The sequence below is a fragment of the Chlorocebus sabaeus genome, chromosome 26 (assembly GCF_047675955.1).
Source record: "Chlorocebus sabaeus isolate Y175 chromosome 26, mChlSab1.0.hap1, whole genome shotgun sequence".
Taxonomy (NCBI): Eukaryota; Metazoa; Chordata; class Mammalia; order Primates; family Cercopithecidae; genus Chlorocebus; species Chlorocebus sabaeus.
In genome coordinates, this window is record NC_132929.1 from 38,366,800 (window position 1) to 38,387,594 (window position 20,795).

The window sequence follows — 20,795 nt, forward strand, 5'->3', positions numbered from 1 at the left end:
GGCCTAAGGCAGGACAGGAACTTTTGAAGTAGACAATGTGTGTACGAGTATGTCTGGTTTGAGGAACCGGTAGGAGGCAGTCATCCAAGCGAGAGAGTGGCACAGACTGTCATGGTGGCCATGGGGATGGAGACAAGCTGAGGGATTTGAGGAGAGTCTAGAAGGAAGGCTTGGCCTGGCCTGGGGAAGGCTGGAGCACGGCATGCCTGAGGGAGGGGGAGGAGTGAAAGGCGGCTCCTTGTGCAGCCAGAGCAGGGCACAGGAGCTCCCTGAAGGGAGAGCTGGTGTGGGCAGGGAGGTGGAGGTGATGGAAGTGCTGGAGCCACACGCAGGTAGAACTAGGGAGTGGGTTTGAGCCTGCCCAGGCACGGGGCTGTGGGTTCAGGGACTGTTGCCATAGAGATAGCGACTGCAACCACATGAGAGGAAAAGCCAGGGGGTCAGGGCAGAGCCCGGAGGAATCCAGCATTTCGGACCACGTTACCGTGCAAGTGGCGCAGGAGACCGAGAAGCAGCAGTAGCTGCGGGGAGGAAAGCCACAGGCGGCGTGTTGCCACAATGGAGTGTTTCAACCCATCAGAGATAGTGACAGTCAAGAAAGAGGGAAGTCTGGGAAGGTTATTGGCCCGTTCCAGTAACCACTGAGTGCCGTCGAGGACGTTGGTGTCCCCGGCTGCTTGTGTGGAGTGGTGGCGCAGCAGCCAGACGCGGGTGGGGAAATGAACACAACACCTGTAGATGGCCCAGGTGAGAACTTTGGTTCTCAAGGAAGAGAGAGAAGAACTGGTAGGCTAGGGAAGGACCCTGTGCTTCTGTGACCTCTGCTTCTGATATTTGGCAATTCCATTGAGATCACCTGCCTGTTCCTTGGTCCCCTTCCCAGACCATTGCTCCTCAAGGACAGTCACCACAGTTTGCTCATCTTTGAAACCTGCACACCCAGCACAGCTCCTGGCACATAGTGGCTACTGGCTACTGAACAAGTATGTGTTCGCCTATTGATGAACTAACAGCCAACAAAAGTCATTAATAAATGGATGATGCCTGTTCCCAGAGCGCAAAACTTAAAAAACAAAACAAAACAAAAAACTCTGTTCTCTCTATTCCCAGAACCATCAAATGCCAAGCACTTCAGTTTTCACTCCTTAAACCATTCTCAGTAAACTAGTCTGTCTGGACAAACCTGGTGAGACCCCCTGCCATTCAGTGTCGCCAGGAGATGCAGTGATTGTGCGGCTTCACTTGAGGACACCGCCTCGTTCCCTCACGGCAAAACCCTTCCCTTCCTGACACCCATGAGTGGAGCAGAACTCCGAGAGGAAACGTTCCTTATGCTACCATTTCATCCTTTCTGGTGGATTTCTGATAACATCAGAGTTCAGAATAAGTGTTCACAAAAACCTCCGCTACAGGTGGCGGGCACCTGTAGTCCCAGCTACTCGGGAGGCTGAGCAGGAGAATCGCTTGAACCCAGGAGGCAGAGGTTGCAGTGAGCCGAGATCATGCCACTGCACCCTTAATACGTTTTCACATCGGAGATCCCCGTTTATCTTCAAAACAATTTAATGAGGTAGATGGGGCTAGCACGCTAATTTCACTGTGGATGAGGAGCCGGAGCCACACACACAGGCATGGCATAGTGTGGAGGTTAAGACCGTGCCCTCATGCTCACCAGACTCTGAATCCCAAGTCTGCCACTCATAGGCTCTGAGTGTGGACACAAGGATTGTGGTTCCCACTTGAAAAGGTGGTGGCAAGGAGTAAATGAGATAATGTGTGTAGAGTGCTTGGCTCAGCGCCTGAACAAACTGCCCTCAGTAAAGGGAAAATGTTTGTATTATTGTAGAAATAGGAGTTACTGGAGCTACTGGACTGGGAACACTTCAATGCAATGCCCAGTATTGTGTAATTCCCATCTAGACCTGGTACTTTTCACTCTAAATCCAGCACTTTGAAAAGATGATCTATGGTCTCTGTGAAATTAGAAAAGCAAACACAGATAATGCATCACATCCAGGTTTATGTGGGAACATACCTGCGTCTTCATTCCACAAGTATTTACTGAGTACCTGCTGGGTGCTCGTCCCTGTTACAAGCGTGAAACAAAGCAGAAGTCCAGGCTAAGCCTCCTGGAGCTTTCATTCAAGTTGAGGGAGAAGACAGATGACTTACAAGTGAATGAATGATAAAATAATTCCACCTACTGATAAGTGCTGCAAATAAAACAGCAACCTGACAGTTTCAGCAATTGTGGGAATGGGCCCTTAGCTGAGGGATCGGAAAAGCCTCTGAGGACATGACATTTGAGCTGAGGCCCAGTTAGAACAGCGAGCAAAGGCCCTGAACAGGAATGAGTTGAGATTTCCCATGGGGGAGAAGACAGGCCGACCTGTGTGCCTACAGCAGAGCACCCTCATAGCCAGAGAGTTGGGCAGGGCTGCCGTGGGGCCTTGAGGGCCGTGTCAGCTGGGGATTTTTACTCAGTGTTCGGGGTGCCCGTCAGGAGTGAGTGGTGTTGCCTCTCTGGTGTCCTTCGTGCTGTCAGAGGCAGCTCATCTGCCAAGTTGCTGTCTAGGAGGTTTTACATAAGCTGCACGTTTACACCTGACTTCTCCGTTCTGGCTCGGCTTCAGCCTCCCCTGGGCAGCTTTTCAAAGTCCTGGGTCCTGTATCAGAATCGCCAAGGGTGGCTTCCCAGGAGGTCTGCCATGCTGCAGACTTTAGACTGTCTTTCTCTCATTCCCTGTGCCCTGGCCTGCCCTCAGGCTGCATGCCTTGGTGAAGCCCGCAGCTGACATCTTGGCGCCTGCTCACCTGGGCTCGGTGCTCTCTTTCAGGTGGTTTTGATCAACGCCATCAAAGATGTAGCCAAGGCCCTTTCCGATCTCATCAGTGCTACCAAGGGAGCTGCCAGCAAGCCAGCGGATGACCCTTCCATGTACCAGCTCAAGGGGGCCGCCAAGGTAGAGTGGGGCACTGGCTGGGGACGAGCACCCGAGTTCTCTTCTCACTTAAAGAGAGGTATCCTTGCTCATAGCATGCGATCCAGAAGTAAAAGGAGTAGGAGCTGAACCTGAGACACTGCACTATCTGAGTTCATTCTTTCTTCCCGTGCAGGTGATGGTGACTAATGTCACCTCCCTCCTCAAGACTGTAAAGGCGGTGGAGGATGAAGCCACCCGGGGCACCAGGGCGCTTGAGGCCACAATCGAATGCATAAAGCAGGAGCTTACGGTAAGGAGCCAGCAGTTACTTCCCTTGGGTACCAGAGTCCCACAGCTGACCCAAGTGAGGGCTCAATTGAGGTTTTTTACCAATGAGGTTTTACCTAAAACACCTGAACTGAGAATGCCCCTTCACCTGCCTGCTAGTAGTTTTATATAATTGAGACCCCATGTGTCACTGAGTTTGGCTGGGATTGATGTGTAATTGTAATCAAGGAGTTAATTGAAAGGTATCACTTAGGACTATTCAGGTTTAGTTCCACTAAAATTACAGCACAAAATCAAACCACTGTCAATGATTCCTGGAAAAAGGGAAAGTCAGTATGACTGCGCTTACCTGGAGCATTAATCCTGTGAACAGTGCACAGCCTCTCTTGATGCACAGTGCTCTTGGTACCCGCACACATGCAGAATTGGAAGTCTGCCGTTTGCTATTGGAAAAGCCTGGAAGCCTTTACCTGAGACACTTCCCTTTAAAATCCAGCTTCCTTCCGTTGGAGTCATCTGACGTAAGAGAAATTGACCTTGTTCGTTTCTGACTTGTTCCAGCATTGCAGAGTTAAGGACATTCTGGAGTCACTGCAATGTGGATGATACCTGCTGTTCTTACGATCCCACAACGGTGGTGGATTGGCTCATTGTAATCCCCACACACAGAAATATGCCGAAAATGAGTAGCTTCAAACAGATTTCTTTTTGATAGGAGGTCTGATCACAGATTCAACTTTTTAGGGGAAGAGGGACACCTGCCTTTGCTGCCAATTGTTCTGCACCTTTAAAGGGTCACCTGCAAAGGCAACCCTAGAGCACTAGAAACAATAGTAGAGCAATTCCGCAGGGTTTGGGCGACAAACTTGGGTTTTCTTGTCATATCGTTAATGAACCTAGCCTTGACTGATGTTGCGCTCAGTTCATGCTTTAAAGGAGAAACTAAAAAATACAGGAGTAACTGGAAAACGTGGTGCCGTAAGTACCGCTGTCTGGCACTCACCTGGCTGCACAGGCTGAGTGTTTGCTACCAAAATCCAGACACAGCTCCTTTTTTGTTTTTTATTTTTAATTTTTGTGGGTACATAGTAGGTGTTTATACTTAGGAGTTACATGAGATATTTTGATAACAGGCATGCAATGCATGATCATCACATCAGGATAATTGGGGTATCCATCACCTCAAGCATTTATCCTTTGTGTTACAATCCAATTATACTCTTTTAGTTATTTTTAAATGTACAATTAAATTATTACTGTAGTTACTCTCTGTGCTATCAAATATTAGGTCTTATTCATTCTTTCTATTTTTTGTACCCATTATCCCTCCCCACTTTCCCACCCGCAACCTCCCACCTCCCTACTACCCTTCTCAGCCTCTGGCAACCATCCTTCTACCCTCTATCTCCATGTGTTCAATTATTTTAATTTTTGCTGTCACAAATAAGTGAGAACATGCAAAGTGTGTCTTTCTGTGCCTGGCTTATTTCACTTAACATAATGACCTCCAGTTCCATCCATGTTGTTGCAAATGACAGGATCTCATTTTTTTTTTTTTTTTTCCTATGGCTGTATGGTACTCCATTGTGTGTGTGTACCACAGTAGCCAAGATTTGGAAGCAACCTAAGTGTCCATCAACAGATGAATGGATACACATATACAATGGTACACACACACACACACACACACACACACACACAATATTGAAGAGATATCTGCACTCGCATGTTTATTGCAGTTTACTTCATATATATTTCATATATATAATCTTGGCTATTGTGAATAGTGCTGCAGTAAACATGGGAGTGCAGATATCTCTTTAATAAACTGATTTCCTTTCTTTTGGGTGTATACCTAGGAGTAGGATAGCTGGATCATAAAGTAGCTCTAATTTTAGTTTTTTGAGGAATCTCCAAACTCTTCTCCATAGTCGTTGTACTAATTTACATTCCCACCCACAGTGTACAAGGGTTCCCTTTTCTCCACATCCTTGCCAGCATTTGTTATTGCCTGCCTTTTGGATATAAGCCATTTTAACTGGGGTGAAATGATACCACATTGTAGTTTGATTTGCATTTCTCTGATGATGAATGATGTTGAGCACCCTTTCATATGCCTGTTTGCCATTTGTATGTCTTCTTTTGAGAAAGGTCTGTTGAGACCTTTTGCCCATCTTTTGATCAGATTATTAGATTTTTTTCCTGTAGAATTGTTTGAGCTCCTTACACAGGCTAGTTATTAACCCCTTGTCAGATGGGTAGTTTGCAACTATTTTCTCCCATTCTGTGGGTTGATTGTTTCTTTGCTGTGCAAAAGCTTGTTAACTTGATGTAATCCCATTTGTCTGTTTTCATCAGCTATACTATTCTGGAGTAGATGTTTTTTTCCTTCAGCACTTTAAATATGTCGTGCCGCACTCTCCTGGCCTGTAAGTCTTCCGCCGAGAAGTCTGCGGCTAAGCATATTGGAGTTCCATCGTGTGTTATTTGTTTCTTTTCTCTTGATGCTCTTGGGATCCTTTCTTATCCTTGACCTTTGGGAGTTTGATTATTCGACTCCTTGAGGTAGTCTTCTTTGGGTTAAATCTGGTTGGTCTTCTCTAACCTTCTTGTACTTGGATATTGATCCCTTTCTCTAGGTTTAGGAAGTTCTCTTTGCATAAACTTTCCACCCCATCTCTTTTTCTACCTCCTTTTTAAGGCCAATAACTCTTAAATTTGTCCTTTTGAAGCTATTTTCTAGATCCTGTGGGCATGCTTCATTATTTTGTCTTCTTTTTTGTCTCCTCTGACTATGTTTTCAAATAGCCTGTCTTCAAACTCACTATTTCTTCTATGTGATCAGTTCTGCCATTAAAAGACTCTTATGCATTTTTCAGTATGTTAATTGCATTTTCAGCTGCAGAATATCTGCTTGATTCTTTTTAATCATTTCAATTTCTTTGTTAAATGTATCTGATAGGATTCCGATTCCCTCTTTGTGTTATCCTGAATCTGAGTTTCCTCAACACAGCTCTTTTGAATCCTTTGTCTGAAAGGTCACACATCGCCAGGATTAGTCCCTGGTACCTTATTTAGTTGATTCGGTGAGGTTATGTTTTCCTGGATGCTTATAGGTGTTCATTTGTGTCTAGACATTGAAGAGTTAGGTATTTATTATAGTCTTCACAGTCTAGGCTTGTTTGTACCCGTCTTTCTTGGGAAGGCTTTCCAGGTACTCAAAAGGACTTGGATGTTATGATCTAAGCCATATCTGCATCGGGGGGCACACCAAGCTCAGTAACACTGTAGTTTTTGCAGACTCACAGAGGCACCACCTTGATGGTCTTGGATAAGATCCAGAAGAATTATCTGGATTACCAGATAATTACTTTCTCCCAAACAAGTGGAGTCTCTCACTCTGTGCTGAGCCTCCTGAAGTCAGGGATGGGGTGGCACAGGCACCCCTGTGAACACAGCTTCTGACATGCATAGGCAGGCCTAATGGTGGTGATCGAAGAAGCTTGAAATTTGGAGCTATCCTGGGAAACGACAGACACATGGGTTATTCTAAGTGTACTGGTGTGATTTAAAATTCACCCAGAGGCCAAGCGTGGCGGTGCATGCCTGTAATCCCAGCACTTTGGGAGGCTGAGGCAGTAGGATTGCTTGAGCCCAGGAGTTTGAGCCCAGCCTGGGCAACATAGGGAAACCATATCTCTACAAAAAATTAAGAAGTTGGGCGGGTGTGGTGGCATGAACCTGTAGTCCAAGCTACTCAGGAGGCGGAGGTGGAAGAATCACTTTAGCCCAGGAGGTCGAGGCTCCTGTGAGCCGAGTTCACTGAATTTTATGCCAGCTGAATAAAATTCACCCAGATCGTGGGTTTCCATGCAACACGTGTCATGAGGACCACATTAGTGTGAAGGACTCTGCGTGTGGCCTTCATTCCACTGTAACATTCAAGGGTGAAGTGGGGATTTGGGATCTTAGACTGCTTAATTGCAGCTGCCCATTTTCAGGGGGCAGTGATGTTTGACAGTGGTTGGCGTTCTATGGGATACCGACTGAGCCCGCTCTTCTGCATCAGGGAAGCCTTCCTTGCTGAAACATGGTTGCCTAGGGCTGAAGACAGGGCAGCCCCACCTAGGCTAGGGGCCCTCATGTAGGGACAGATGCACTTTCAGCACACATCCAGGCTACCAATTGCTCATGTTAGAGGGCCAGAACAGATGAGCATGAAGCAGAAATGGGATCTTGACTTACCATGATGAATTTATTTCAGCCTCTCTAAAGGGAGTGGGTGGGTAGATTGCTAAATAATTCACAGTGTCACCATGGCACACTCGACATGAACACCTCTGCACAATTGTGCAGTTATATTTATAAGACAGGCTAAGAATAGAAGGAACTGATGCTTCATTTCCCCCAACCTCACATCCCCTTAGAGAGAGAGAGGCGAGTCCTGAGTGATGCGGCCAGGTCAGTCCTACCCTGAAACCAGCACTGGAACTGAAAGTTTATGGAAACTGCCAAAGCACCAGCGGGGATGGGGGAAGAGAACGATGAAGCCATGCAACAACCTTTCACAGGATGGGTAGTGTGTAAATATTGGGTGTCAGTTTCTGCAGACCAGCAGGTTAACACTCTAGATACGTCTCCCTCACCATATTGTTCCCGTGAATGCTTAGTGTAGGACAAGAGGTTTGTCCATGAGAATCTTGAAAACAAGAACCAGATTACTGTACTCAGATTTCTAATTTCCTGCCATGTGACAGTTTCTTCTAGTTACTGGCTCAGATTTCAGACACAAGCTACAGCCTGGTTGGAGAAGAATAAATTATTTTTTTCTTTTCCTTTTTGATTTTTTTAACCTCTCTGTTTCTGACTTCCAGTTGTTCCAGTCAAAAGATGTACCTGAAAAGACATCATCACCTGAAGAATCCATAAGGATGACGAAAGGCATCACCATGGCAACAACCAAAGCCGTGGCAGCTGGAAACTCTTGTAGACAGGAGGACGTGATTGCTACTGCCAACCTGAGCCGGAAAGCGGTGTCAGATATGTTGACGGCTTGCAAGGTAAAGACCTTGGCATTGTTTTGGATGCATAGATGATTCTCTGTCATGACTGGTTGCTTGGTGTAGTCTGAAAAAGGGGAGGGGCTCAGAACCTTAAACTTTGTGATAAAAATGCACACAGGGCCAGCTGTGGTGGCTCATGCCTGAAATCCCAACACTTTGGGAGCTGAGACAGGAGGATCGCTTGAGACCAGGAATTTGAGACCAGCCTGGACAACACAGTGAGACCTCATCTCTTAAAAAATTTTTTTTTAAATAACCAAGTGTGGTGGTGTGCACCTGTTGTCCTAGCTACTCAGAAGAGTAGCTATAGCAGGAGGATCACTTGAGCCCAGGAGTTCAAGGCTGCAGTGAGCTATGATTATGCTGCTCCACTCCAGCCTAGGTGACAGAGCAAAACCCTGTCCCTTTAAAAAAAAAAAAAAAAATGCACGCTGAATATGGCATATGCACCAGCCTGTGGGAAATGACTCTCTAAGGCAGTTTTGTGTTTGAGAAGGGATGGAGTCAGCCCTGCTGGCCCTAATCCTCCCACTTCATTCTAGTTCTTCCTAAATAGGCAGGAGGCCTTTTTGCAGAGTGTGGTGGAGGCCTCTCCGAGGGTGGTGGATAGGGATTGCAGCACTTGGTTCCAGCTCCTCCAAGTGGAAACTGTTCGCTCTTCAGCTGGACCCTTTCTTACCTCCATAGGTCAGCCATTGTGCACTAGGAGAGGTGTTGCCATCCCCGGTGAGGAAGTGAGTTGGAGGAATACAACGGAACTTGGGGAGCTACTTTTTGCAGTCTGTGCTAGACATCTTGGAAAAATTCCTCTGCTCCTTGGGTGGATAGTTGGGGCAACTGCCCTGAGCCTGTGCTTGGTGAGGGAGCTGTGGAGACCCAGGGCCTGGAACCTTTATTTTTGATCGATTAGGAAAGTGAACTGTAAGAGCCCCCACCCCAGGCCTTCACCCTTCTAGGGACAGCCTTGCCCCCAGGGACTCTGACTTCCGCTCTGCAATCGATTGATGATCCCCTGCCATGGTGAGTGAGGGCGGGCATTGGCCCAGAATTGAAGACCTGCTCCTACAGCGTGGGGTCTGAGGGAACAGAACCATTCTTTGTGGTAAAGTGAGTTCAGCTGGAGTTGCTGCTGCAAGATCCAACTCTTACATCTTCTTGGTGGCTCCTCAGAAGGAGAGGGAGGTACAGAAGGGGGCAATGAGGGAATTTGTGTGCAAGGTCCCAACCCTGGGAGACAGTACCACATTTACGGGACCCCTGGGTGTGACGGAGGGTGCAGAGAAGAGGGTGGGCTGGAAGAAACAGGGCTGGAAAGACTCCACTTTCAGAAAGGACCAGGGCTGCTAGATGAGGGAGTTAGGACTCTGTCTCTCTCTCAAGGCTGCAAGTATTGGCCACTTTGATATGCTCAATGGAGTCCACCTACCAGAAGTGATAACTGCCAAAGGGGTTACCTCCTCAATCAGCAGTATTTACCTAGCAAGATAAGGCCTGCGTGCATTGTGGTGTACACACACGGCACCCCAAAATTTTAGAAGGGCTGTCATGGATATTCTCTCATTTGATCCCATATGAGAAAGGCGAGAGTAATGATTCTATTTGTCACATGATGAAGTGGGCTCAGAGAGAGAAGTGGCATGACCAAGGTCACACAGCTATTATTTACTATCAGAACCAGAACTGAAATTGGCTCTCCTGCATCCTCAGCCACTCTGCTTCTGCTACTCAGGGCCTCCCAGATGTAGTGCTCAAGGTCGCTATGGTTGATGCGTGGCAGACGCTTTTGTCCCCAAGCTACAGACATGAACAGGGGAAACTGAACAGAAAAAAGAAAACCATGATTAAATGGTCTTTTAAAAGGGAATGCAGCTCAGATTTTTAAGTCTCTCCTAACATGTGCTCCCCTGTTTTCTGGGGAGGAGCTCAGGTAGAATAGTGTGGGTGCCGTTTGGCCATCCTCAGCTCCTCTCTGTCATCTTGGCCCCAGGTCACATTATCTGGGCTTTGGAGGACAAGGTAGCAGCCAGAGCGCTGAAGCCTGAACGTCAGCTTCACCCACCAAAATCAGTCACTGCTGAGCCCTGATGCTCCTGTTAGGATAGGACTGACTTAGCGAACTTACTAACCTTTCTGCTTCCCTTGGTCTCCTGTATCCCTCACCCCTTTGCAAAAGGAAATGAGGTCTCTGGCCGAAAGGGAGTGCATGCAATAATGCATAGACAGGAAAACTGGGGTGCTGAGTGGTAGTCAAGACGGAAGCCTTACATGCCAAGCAGAAGGGCCTGGTCGCCCTAGTCCAGCTCTGCCTTTTCCCTGGCTACCCTACTCAGCCCACACATGGAGGGGCAGAAAATTACATACTGGCTCATCTTAGAATGGAAGGATTACTGCGGTTCCTTAGGCAGAGAGAAAGACTTACCTAAACCCTAAGTTAATTCTCATGCATATTTCTTTCTGGTCTTACTTTCATGTGCCCACATGTATATTAGATGTAATTTTATATCTACTGTTATGATTAATGTTATAAAGCTATTTCTGTGTTGCTATATTGCTGACTTTTTAATGACTACAAAGTACCTTTAATGAATATTATCTTCCCACTGTTGATAGATATTTAGGCTGTCTACATGTTTAAAAAATCATGAACTTTACTGCAGTAAACATCTTTGGGCATATCTGTTTTTTTCTGTGCTTTGGATTATTTCCTTAGGCAAGATTCCCAGAAATAGAATTAGTGGGTCCAATAGTATAAGAGTTTAATTAGTGCCAGATTATTCTCCCAAAGGGTTCTACCCAGTTACAGAGCCCCCAGCAGTGCACGCAAGCACCTCAGCTCCACCTCACCCACTCCCTGCACAGGGGCTTGCACATAACGTGCTGGAAGTGACTCTGAGTAGCATCTGGGCCTGTATCTTCCCACAGTGTTGTCTCATCAAACAGACGCGGGGCCTTGTGCCTCTCTGTTCGCGGCACAGGGGTATAAGGATGAATAACAGGTGATGGTGGGTGGCTGGGAGTATGGCTCTTGGTTCCTGCCTCTGAGCCCATTAGTCCTCAGATGAGGAAAACCTAGCTCATACATAACATGCTGGCCATGAGAATTAGCCCCACTCTGTCCAGGGACTGGGGGGAAGTCAAGGCGGGAGCCCAAGGTATTCCCATCAGCACTCCCGTTCCTAGGAAGAGGGGCTTGAGTGGATAAAACATGGATCCTGGTCTTTGCCCTCAGCCTTTACCTTTTGTCCTAATGTGTGATTTGTATTTGTCCTGATTAGTGATATTTTTGTAGTTTTAGGTATTTCTGCAAGCCCCTCAGTTTCTTTCCAGAGGGAAGCTGTAGAAGGAAGGGGTAGGGTTGCTAGTTTTAACAAATACAAAATAGGGTGTCCCATACTTGCTAAAAATTTTTTTTCATCGATTATCTGAAATTCCAATTTAACTGGGTGCATTTTATCTGGTGACTCTGAATGGGTATCCCTTCAGAAATGATGTAATCATGAATGACTCAAGTTAGCAGGTCATAAGTACAAGAAAAAAGCTCAAGATGCTCTGTTAAGCATGTGTGCTGGTTTGTGTATCTTGACTTTTGTATAACATGAGATGAGTTATGGTGCCTCTAGGGTACTGGGGAGCTCGCTATCTGGAGTTTCCCAGGAGCTAGAGGGCTCGGTCACAGAGGCCTCACGGACTGTAGCATGGTCAGGCCCAGGGGTGAGCGCCTGGGCTTCATTAGCCTGTGAGCAGATAGGGGCTTTCAGGACCCCTTAAGCTGCTAAAGAGAGGCAAGGCTGACCCTAGGTCAGTAAGTCTCCAGCTGTAAGCACTGATCATGAATCTTGCTGGATGTTTTTGTGCATGTGGAATTTTTTGCATTTCAAAAAAATGTGGGGTGGGAAAAGGAGGAACAAAGGTCCAGATTGAGCTGTTTCTATCATCTGGCTGCAGGGCACTAACACAGTCTACGCACAGACTGCATCAGAGGGCCTGCTGTGGGCAGGTGGGAGGTGGCAGGAGGATGTGGAGGAGAGATACCTCTTCTGTCCAGAGAGTCAGGGCAGTTTCTCGAGGTCACCAGGGTTAAGGTCTCCTGCCTCTCAGTCTGGGACTGCCCAATACTGCTGGCGTTTCCCATGTTAAGATTTCAACCTTCCTTTGTCTCTCCAGCAAGCATCCTTCCACCCCGATGTCAGTGACGAGGTGAGAACCAGAGCCTTGCGTTTTGGGACGGAGTGCACCCTCGGCTACTTGGACCTCCTGGAGCACGTCTTGGTGGTAAGAAAGTGCATGAGTCAGGGCTGGGGAGTAGCTGTGTCTCCCCAGCTGCCCTGGCTGATTGGAACTATACTTTCCTTGGGAGGACCTCTCTCAGAGCCCTGTCCAGTGCCACTGTGAGGCTGGGACTGGATTAAACTGGAATCTCCCCTGGTGCACTGATCCAGCACACTGAGCTAAAAAGTGCAGTCTGGATGAAGTTGCAGTTAGAATTCAGGAAAGCCCAGTTCTCTTGTGCACCTGAAAGGCAGGATTAGCATGTAAAAGAGGAGGGAGCAGAGTAAGTGGGTGGGAGGCCAGTGCCAACCTGAAAAAGTATCACGAGGTCTTATTCGGAAGCCCCCGGTACATCCTGCAAGGACACAGAAGGCTTCTGACAGAGCCATGCCAGCCTCCGTGGCATGTTAGGGAGGCTGCCATGGCTACGGGTGACCCACCAGCCCTTCACAGCTTCCTCCCATCCTCGAATGAATGGCTTAGATCCCATCGAGAATGACTCCCCCAGCCCAGTGTGCCCAGTGTGGAGCTGGGTTAAGAAGGCATGAGCAGAAGACACCAGGCGGGGGCGTAGATGGTCATGGCGGGGGGGCTGCCCACGGGGGAGCCTCAGTTTGTGCAGTTCCTAAGGAGGCTTGACTCGCTACAGACTCTAAGGACCAAACCACGGAGCACCAAGAAGTATCTACAGTGTGCATCTGTCTCTGTTGAGTTCAGGAACCATGTTGAGAACCATGTAAGGTCCAGGGCAGGCCTCGATAGTCAGGGACACCCCCAGAAGAGAGTTGATGATGTCTTCCCTGCATCACTGCCCTTGCTCTTACCAAACCTAACAAAAGAGCTCCAACAGGCCACCTTTAGATACATAATTCACATATCTGGAGGAGAAATGCCAAGCCCTTCATTTGCTGGGCATTCTCAAGTTGTCTCATTCTGTCCTTGTGCAGCTGTGAGGCGTATAGGCCAAAGGAATGATCTGAGACCCAGAAAGCTTGTCCCTTGGTTGAAGTCACCCAGCTATTCAGCAACAGAGCTGGATCCAAATCTGAATTCTTACTATTCCCAGCTCTGTGCATTTCACTGCCTCCTCCTTAGAAATAAATTATCTGCTGATGCTAAACGTTTTAGGTCATTTAAGGGATCATTATTTTTATTCTTTATCCAGGTAACTGTGGTCAATTCTGAAGTGCATTTTCTGGGAAAGTAGCCAGTCTGGGGTTACTAACATTGAGCTCGCAAAGTCTGAGCCCTTGTGAATGGAGATCAGTGTATCATATGTAGGCCAAGGAAAGACATCTTAGCCAGTAAGCATTCACAGGCAAGAGCCTCCAGCTAGACACGTTGGGATATAGTTAAAGTGTTCAGTCTGTAGGTGTGCCTAGCAGGAAATTCAGGTTAAAGAGAACACCAGCAAGGCTTTCCAAAGACCTCTTTTTCATTATGGAACAATATATTCTGAGTCATATAGAACCTTGTTATAACTAAAAATTGGACAATAGGGTGCTATCAGGAGATTTAGAAGCCTCAAGTTCAAATCCTGGTTCTGCCACGTAAGTGGCTGCATGGCCACTGTCTTGTCTGGGGTGCAGTTTCCTCAGATGTTAAACATGCAGTTTATTAAGGATGAAATGAGCGTGTCTGGAAACCCAGGGCTTTGTGGCCAAGCTAACATTTGCTGAATGCCTTATTGAAATCTGCCGGGCGCGGTGGCTCACGTCTGAATCCCAACACTTTGGGAGGCTGAGGCTGGTGAATCACTTGAGGGCAGTAGTTCAAGACTAGCCTGGCCAACATGGTGAAACCCCATCTCGACTAAAAATATAAAAATTAGCCAGGCATGGTGGTGGGTGCCTGTAATCCCAGCTACTCGGGAGGCTGAGGCAGAATTGCTTGAACCTGGGAGGTGGAGGTTGCATTGAGTCAAGATCACACCACTGCACTCCAGCTCGGGTGACAAAGCAAGACTCCATCTCAAAAAAAAAAAAAAAAAGAAGTCTGCTACTGGGAAGGTGCCGTTTCTGGCTAGCGGATGGTACTTGCTAACGGTGGGCTTGCAGTAGCAGTGCCCTCTGCCTCCTAAATGGGAGCTCTCCCCCTATGCTCCGTTTCTCCTTATTTTTCCTCTCTCATGCTTTTGCTTTTGTCTTATTCATTTTGGGGGAAGGGAGGAGATACAGGGATCCTTGTATTTCTATTTCACCACTTCTCCCCAGTTCCATTTCTGAGTTGAAGCAGATTTTCTCCAGCACCTGTGCAGCACTGATAATGTACATGACATCTGTGGGTCCAGGCCCTGCACACGTGGGCCTCAGGTTGGCGATCTGTACCTTGGCCCTTGGTGAGTCATTTAACAAGAACCTCACTGTGTGGGGTCTGCCTCCAGCTTTATGTCTGACACATACACAGGCCTGGATGCAAATGGAGTGAAGGTCTCCCCTTTCACTCTCCAGCAAAAATACAGCTTATTTTGGGGAGAGGAATTCTGTCTGCGTAAGGAAGGGCAGGTGCCAGCACTTGTCTTAGGGAGAAGTTTTTCTCAGGGGAAAGGAAAATGGAGCTCTAACAGGGTCACCTCCCTGACCACATGCTGACCCTAAACCCTATCCCAGTATCCGGGAATGAGGTGTTGGATCTACTCAAGTGCTTCCTTTCTCCTCACTTCCCCTCTCCATGCCCACCTTGTTTGGGTGAGCAAAATAAGACAAGGCTGTCTTATCTATATGGTGTGCGTCTGTCTGAGGGGAGGGAAGGACGAGAGGTCCAGGATCTCTAGGAACATTGCAGAAGGTCTGGGAACAGTCCCAGGCCACACATTCAGAGACTCCTGCTTAGCGGCCACTCAGTCGCTATGTCAGCATCAGCCCTGATGGTAAACGGCAGCTTTTTCTGTAACAGGAAGAAGGTCACTTGCTGCAGGGAGACCCAGCATCACAGGTCGTTCAGGAGGTTTCATCTCATGGAGGCTGGAGATTGGAAGGAGGGAGAGTGACCACTACTTTCTTTCCCAGGGCCTAGGCAAGAACAGATTGCACTTTGTGGCCAGACGTGCTTCTCTGGTGACCATTGACATTTTAATTGATTGATTTTCTGTTATGGATTCTTCCTTGTATTTTCTGTAGAATCAGGACTCTTTTTTTTTTTTTTTGGAGACGGAGTCTGGCTCTGTCGCCCAGACTGGAGTGCAGTGGCCAGATCTCAGCTCACTGCAAGCTCCACCTCCCGGGTTCACGCCATTCTCCTGCCTCAGCCTCCCGAGTAGCTGGGACTACAGGCACCCGCCACTTCGCCTGGCTAGTTTTTTGTATTTTTTTAGTAGAGACGGGGTTTCACCGTGTTTGCTAGGATGGTCTTGATCTCCTGACCTCGTGATCCGCCCGTCTCGGCCTCCCAAAGTGCTGGGATTACAGGCTTGAGCCACCGAGAATCAGGACTCTTAAATCTTACATGTTACAAACTTGGGTGGTTGATATATCTGTTAAAAGCCTGCCAGCTGAGTTTCTTGTCCTCATTGTATACAATTATTGTCATTGTAGTTCGTCACTGGGGTAGAAATATCAGTGTCCTAGTTCTCTAAGGCCATTCAGAGGTTTCTGGTAGCTGGTACTAAAATGAAATCACTGATAGGAAGAAAAGCTAAATGATAGTAAAACTATTCCTATAAAGGAAACAGAATCTCACCTTTTGCGATAAGGATTTTCCCCCTTGAGAATGAAAAGATCCAAATATATTTTAAAGATAAAATTGTTAAAAGTTAGCAACTAAGTGTGAGAAGCAATAGAAAGGAAGATTAAAAGTTACCTCCAAAGTTCTCCAGCTTCAAGATTAGGATCATGGTAATGCTATTGACAGAGCAAGACAGAAGAAAGGGAGATTGTATAGATAAAATCTATAAAATTTACAATGTGCCTAAGTTTTATTAGGCACACTGTGCATTTGATACATTCTCTAGATGTAAAGATGGAGGAGGAGATATAGTTCTAGTGCTGGCAGTTGAAGGCTTTTATTCATGTATATGGGTTTTTTTGTTTGTTTGTTTTTTGTTTTTGTTTGAGACGGAGCTTTGCCCTTCTTGCCCAGGCTGGACTGCAATGGCGTGATCTCAGCTCACTGTAATCTCCGCCTGCTGGGTTCAAATGGTTCTCCTGCCTCAGCCTCCCGAGTAGCTGGGATTACAGGCCAGAGCCACTAGGCCTAGCTAATTTTGTCTTTTTTGTAGAGATGGGGTTTTACCATGTTGGCCAGGCTGGTCTCAAACTCCTAACTTCAGGTTATCTGCCCACCTTGGCCTCCCAAAGTGCTGGGATTATAGGCATGAGCCACTGGGCCTAGCCAATATGGAGTTTTATTAAGAGCATACAGTACAGCCATATAGAGTCAAGGCTAGATCTTGAGAAAGCATGAATCAGTAGAAGCCAGGAAAAAAATTGGAGAAATAATGGAAAAAAGAGAACTTCAGAAACAGTCACTGAAAGAAGGAGAATACAGGAAAAAGACTTATCATTTGGGCTTTATGGTTGATTCATTAAGTCATAGTTTATTTTATTGACTTCCTTCCATAGACCACACAAAAGAAATATAAGCTAAGCACATAATGACCCCTGCCTTCAAGTAGCTCCTAATCCATTTATAATCTAGTCAGTCTCCCTCAGTGGTCTTGGTTGTTGTTTATAAAATGTTAAAGAGTAAAACAATCAAAGATACAACTATCAAAAAAAAAAAGAATTCTCCCACTTAAGGGTGACAAGTACTGATGGCTCTGACATCTGAGGATGTGAATGAAATAGCATTATGTATGTATTTACTCATTTGTTCATATTCATGTATTTATTTTTGTTCCTTAAAAAGCAAGACAGTCTTTGAAGAGTATTTTCTAATAAAAAATATAGGCGGAAAACAAGCCTCTGTTTCTAGGGAATTATCATAAACATATAAAAAATACATGTTCCTGGTGAAAAATCATAGAAACCCCCACAACCGTATTTGGTCACCTAAATTGTGGTAACATTGGTCACTGTCTTAGGGCTGCTGCCAAAAATACGTTCCCATTCACACCGTTAGCTTTAACTTCTAGAAATCGGGGTTAAAGTAAGGATAAGAAAGAGGAGTATTGTTTCACACTGAGAGTCCTGCAAGCCACAAGACTGACAGGCCAGTGCTGTGTGAACGCCCAACAAGAAATGAGGAAAAGGAGAATGCCCAAACCTGGGAAGTAGTGTTCATTTTCAGAGGGGATTCTAACGACAACCAGAAAATGAAAGCCAAATTGCCAGTCTAGAAAAGACATCAGAATTTTGTTGAAATTCTTTTTAGGGTAGAAGAAAAGAATGTCTAGTAAAATGTGATTAGTTATTTGCAGGTGATAGATTTAATAAGCAATTAAAAACCAGAGATTTGCATTCTCTCTGTCTGTCTGTCTCTCTCTCACACACACACACACACACACACACACACACTCACTCTGCCCTTCACTCTGCCCTTCATTCTGTTCTTTGGTCTCTGCAAAAAGACTGTGTATGATCATATGACCATGGCCTCTCCATTCTGAAAAAGAGTCAACTTAAACCAGACTGTACCTGTAGATCTTAGGGTAGTCTTCCTGAAATGCTTGAAAAATTGATCCCCTGTTTTTAACAATTTAAGGAGAATCGCCGGAGATTCCTGAGAGCTGAAGAAAGGTCAGATAATTGTTCATTTTTTATAAAAAGGGAAAGAGAAAATTCCAGAAATCAAGGTTTAGAGAAAGTGTCCAGCAATCTGCAGAAATAAGTTGAGGTCATTTTCGGGTGGTACAAGGAGAATCAGGGGTCCTCTTCAGTGAGTTGCTTTTCTGAAATCTCGGCACATGAAAATATGCATGAGTTTATGGTGTCCTCGCCTTGTTCGGTTATAATATCTAGAGCCAAGGATTCTTAACCTTTTATGGCTGGTTTGTATATTTTAGTTTTTCTTTGGAAAATGCTTAAATAAATATAGAAACTAATAGCAGCATCCATGTACCCACCATCTATGATTGACTAATTTTGTTAACAGTTTGTCCTATTTGCTTCAGATGCTTATATTCTAAAGAAACATATCAGTAATAAAGTTTGTATCTATTCCCACTCCCATTCTCTCTTTCCCCCCGTTATAGATGCCAGTGACTGTCCCGATTTCAGCGTTCTTCATCTTTTGTGGGTCATGGGCCCCTTTGAGCTAAAAGCCCTGGGTCCTTTCCTGCCTTCTGCAACTGTCATCAAAGAAACATCAGCACAGACACACAGAATGATCCTCAAACTGTTAAGAGGAGTCACAGACCCGCAAAACCTAGTTAGAACCTTTTGGTATTTAGAGACTGCAAATGGAGAACCCCTGCCTGGGGAATCCTTTAGATAATTCAGTTAACTCTCAACAAACATAGGATCTAATTTGGACAGAGCCATCTCCCCGCTGCCCTGAGAGCTGCTTTATGACGCCTTTAGAGATGTCCATTTGAATGATGGTGGCCTCCTGCATTTGCTGTGTGCTGGTTTATTGTAGAGGATTTGTATTACAGGACAAAAAGCAGCTACTTTGCCTCTGCAACTATCACAGTTCGATATTTCTGCAAAACCACAGTTTGAGATCTTTGGCAAGGATAAAATTACCCTCACTTCCACTGGCAGAGCTTTAATTTGGATCTGTCTATTGTCTGCTATCAGAAATCATGTTGACTTAATGGCAGAGTAAAAATAGAACTCCTCTTTTCGTTATCTAAAGCTCAGGTTCTTTATCAGGGCTGTTCCCTGTCTGCGGGCCGTCATGGTGTACACTGCTCACCAAGGGTGCTCCTTTTAGAAACAAGTCTTTCATCATTCCACTTTGTGAGAATGTTGGTAGAAGTATGTGAACAAACATCCTTCCCTTGTCTTTAGCTTAGGGGAAAATCATTCAATCTTTTACCATTAATTATGAGTGTCCCTACCATACCTTTAACCCTTTGCTTATTCGTGCTGTGTTGGCCACTTTAGGGAAACCATTTAACAATGCCTGTGGACTGCTTAGCTACTGAGATCCTGAGCCATAACTATGAGTAACCTAGTAGTCTTACAGCATATATTGTTTCAGATAAATATGGTACAAGCCTTTTGCAATTAACTGGTGACAAATGCCACCATCTAAGTCTAGAGCAGTGGTTCACAACTATGGCCACATATGAGAGTCACCCAGGGAACTTACAAAAATTCTTATGCCCAGGCCACACACCGGAACAATTCTGTCAGTAGCTCTTTATGTATATATTAATTTATATAATCTCACCACAGCTCTACAAGGGAAGTCTGTTGTGGTCACTTAATAAACTGAGGCTTAGAGAGAGGATAAGTATCTGTACATTGACATTGACTGCTGAACCTATGCCTAACTAAATTGCCTGCCCACTGACTGTCTTGGAAAGTAAAAGGCATTTATCCCCCTTCCTTCTATTTCTCCATGGCTCTAGTGTTCTTTTGGAACTGGTCTAGGAAGCCGTCATAGTAGGACTTGTCCCAATAATGTATTGGTCTGCTTTTCATTCATTAATTCATTTGTTCATTCAAAGGTCTGTGCTGAGTTCTTAATATCTGCAGAATGATATATATATATATATGCCCTAGTGTGAGAGAATGAGAATCACAGAGCAGCTGGAATCATCATGGAACAGTAGCAAATATGAAAGAAGTGTAAAAGATTATAAGAGGAGGGAAGATTATAAGAGGAGGGAAGATGAGGATAGATGCATGTGAAGTAATGCTCAAAGATTACTGACTAATCCATTTGTACATATGCATAATGTCATCTGTACACTGCTGTGTCTAAGGCTGGTCATGATGTAACCCATATTGACTCCTCTGATCTGTTTTTTTCTAAGCTTTCTCTATAGTCATGGTGCAAAGGGGTTAGTCCTGGGTCTAAAAACCATCTTTCCAGATTCCTGAGAAAGACTGTGCTACTCCCTGGGCAGGGGAAAGGAGTGTGGGGCACCAAGAAGGGAATTAACATTTAATGCTTGTCTGTTGTGTTCCAAGCATTGTGAGAAATACTCCCCATGTGTTATTCCATGTGATCTTTTTTTTTTTTTGGAAATAGAGTCTTGCTCTGCCATCCAGGCTGGAGTGCAATGGTGCAATCTCGGCTCACTGCAACCTCTGTCTCCTGGGTTCAAGCAATTCTCCTGCCTTAACCTCCCCAAGAGCTGGGATTACAGGCATCTGCCACCACACCCCGCTAAGTTTTATATTTTTAGTAGAGACAGAGT

The 20,795-nt window shown here is 45.8% G+C and overlaps 1 protein-coding gene across 4 annotated transcripts in view; it reads left to right on the forward strand.

Annotated features, from left to right (window-relative positions):
- TLN2 (talin 2) overlaps positions 1 to 20,795 on the forward strand; it is a 451,144-nt gene that overhangs the window by 406,978 nt on the left and 23,371 nt on the right. For all 4 annotated transcript variants that reach the window (XM_073012205.1, XM_008016371.3, XM_008016374.3 and 1 more), the window contains 4 exons: positions 2,838 to 2,963; positions 3,118 to 3,234; positions 8,087 to 8,272; positions 12,440 to 12,547. In XM_073012205.1, coding sequence (XP_072868306.1) covers positions 2,838 to 2,963; positions 3,118 to 3,234; positions 8,087 to 8,272; positions 12,440 to 12,547 — 537 coding nt within the window. The remainder of the gene's footprint in view (positions 1 to 2,837; positions 2,964 to 3,117; positions 3,235 to 8,086; positions 8,273 to 12,439; positions 12,548 to 20,795) is intronic.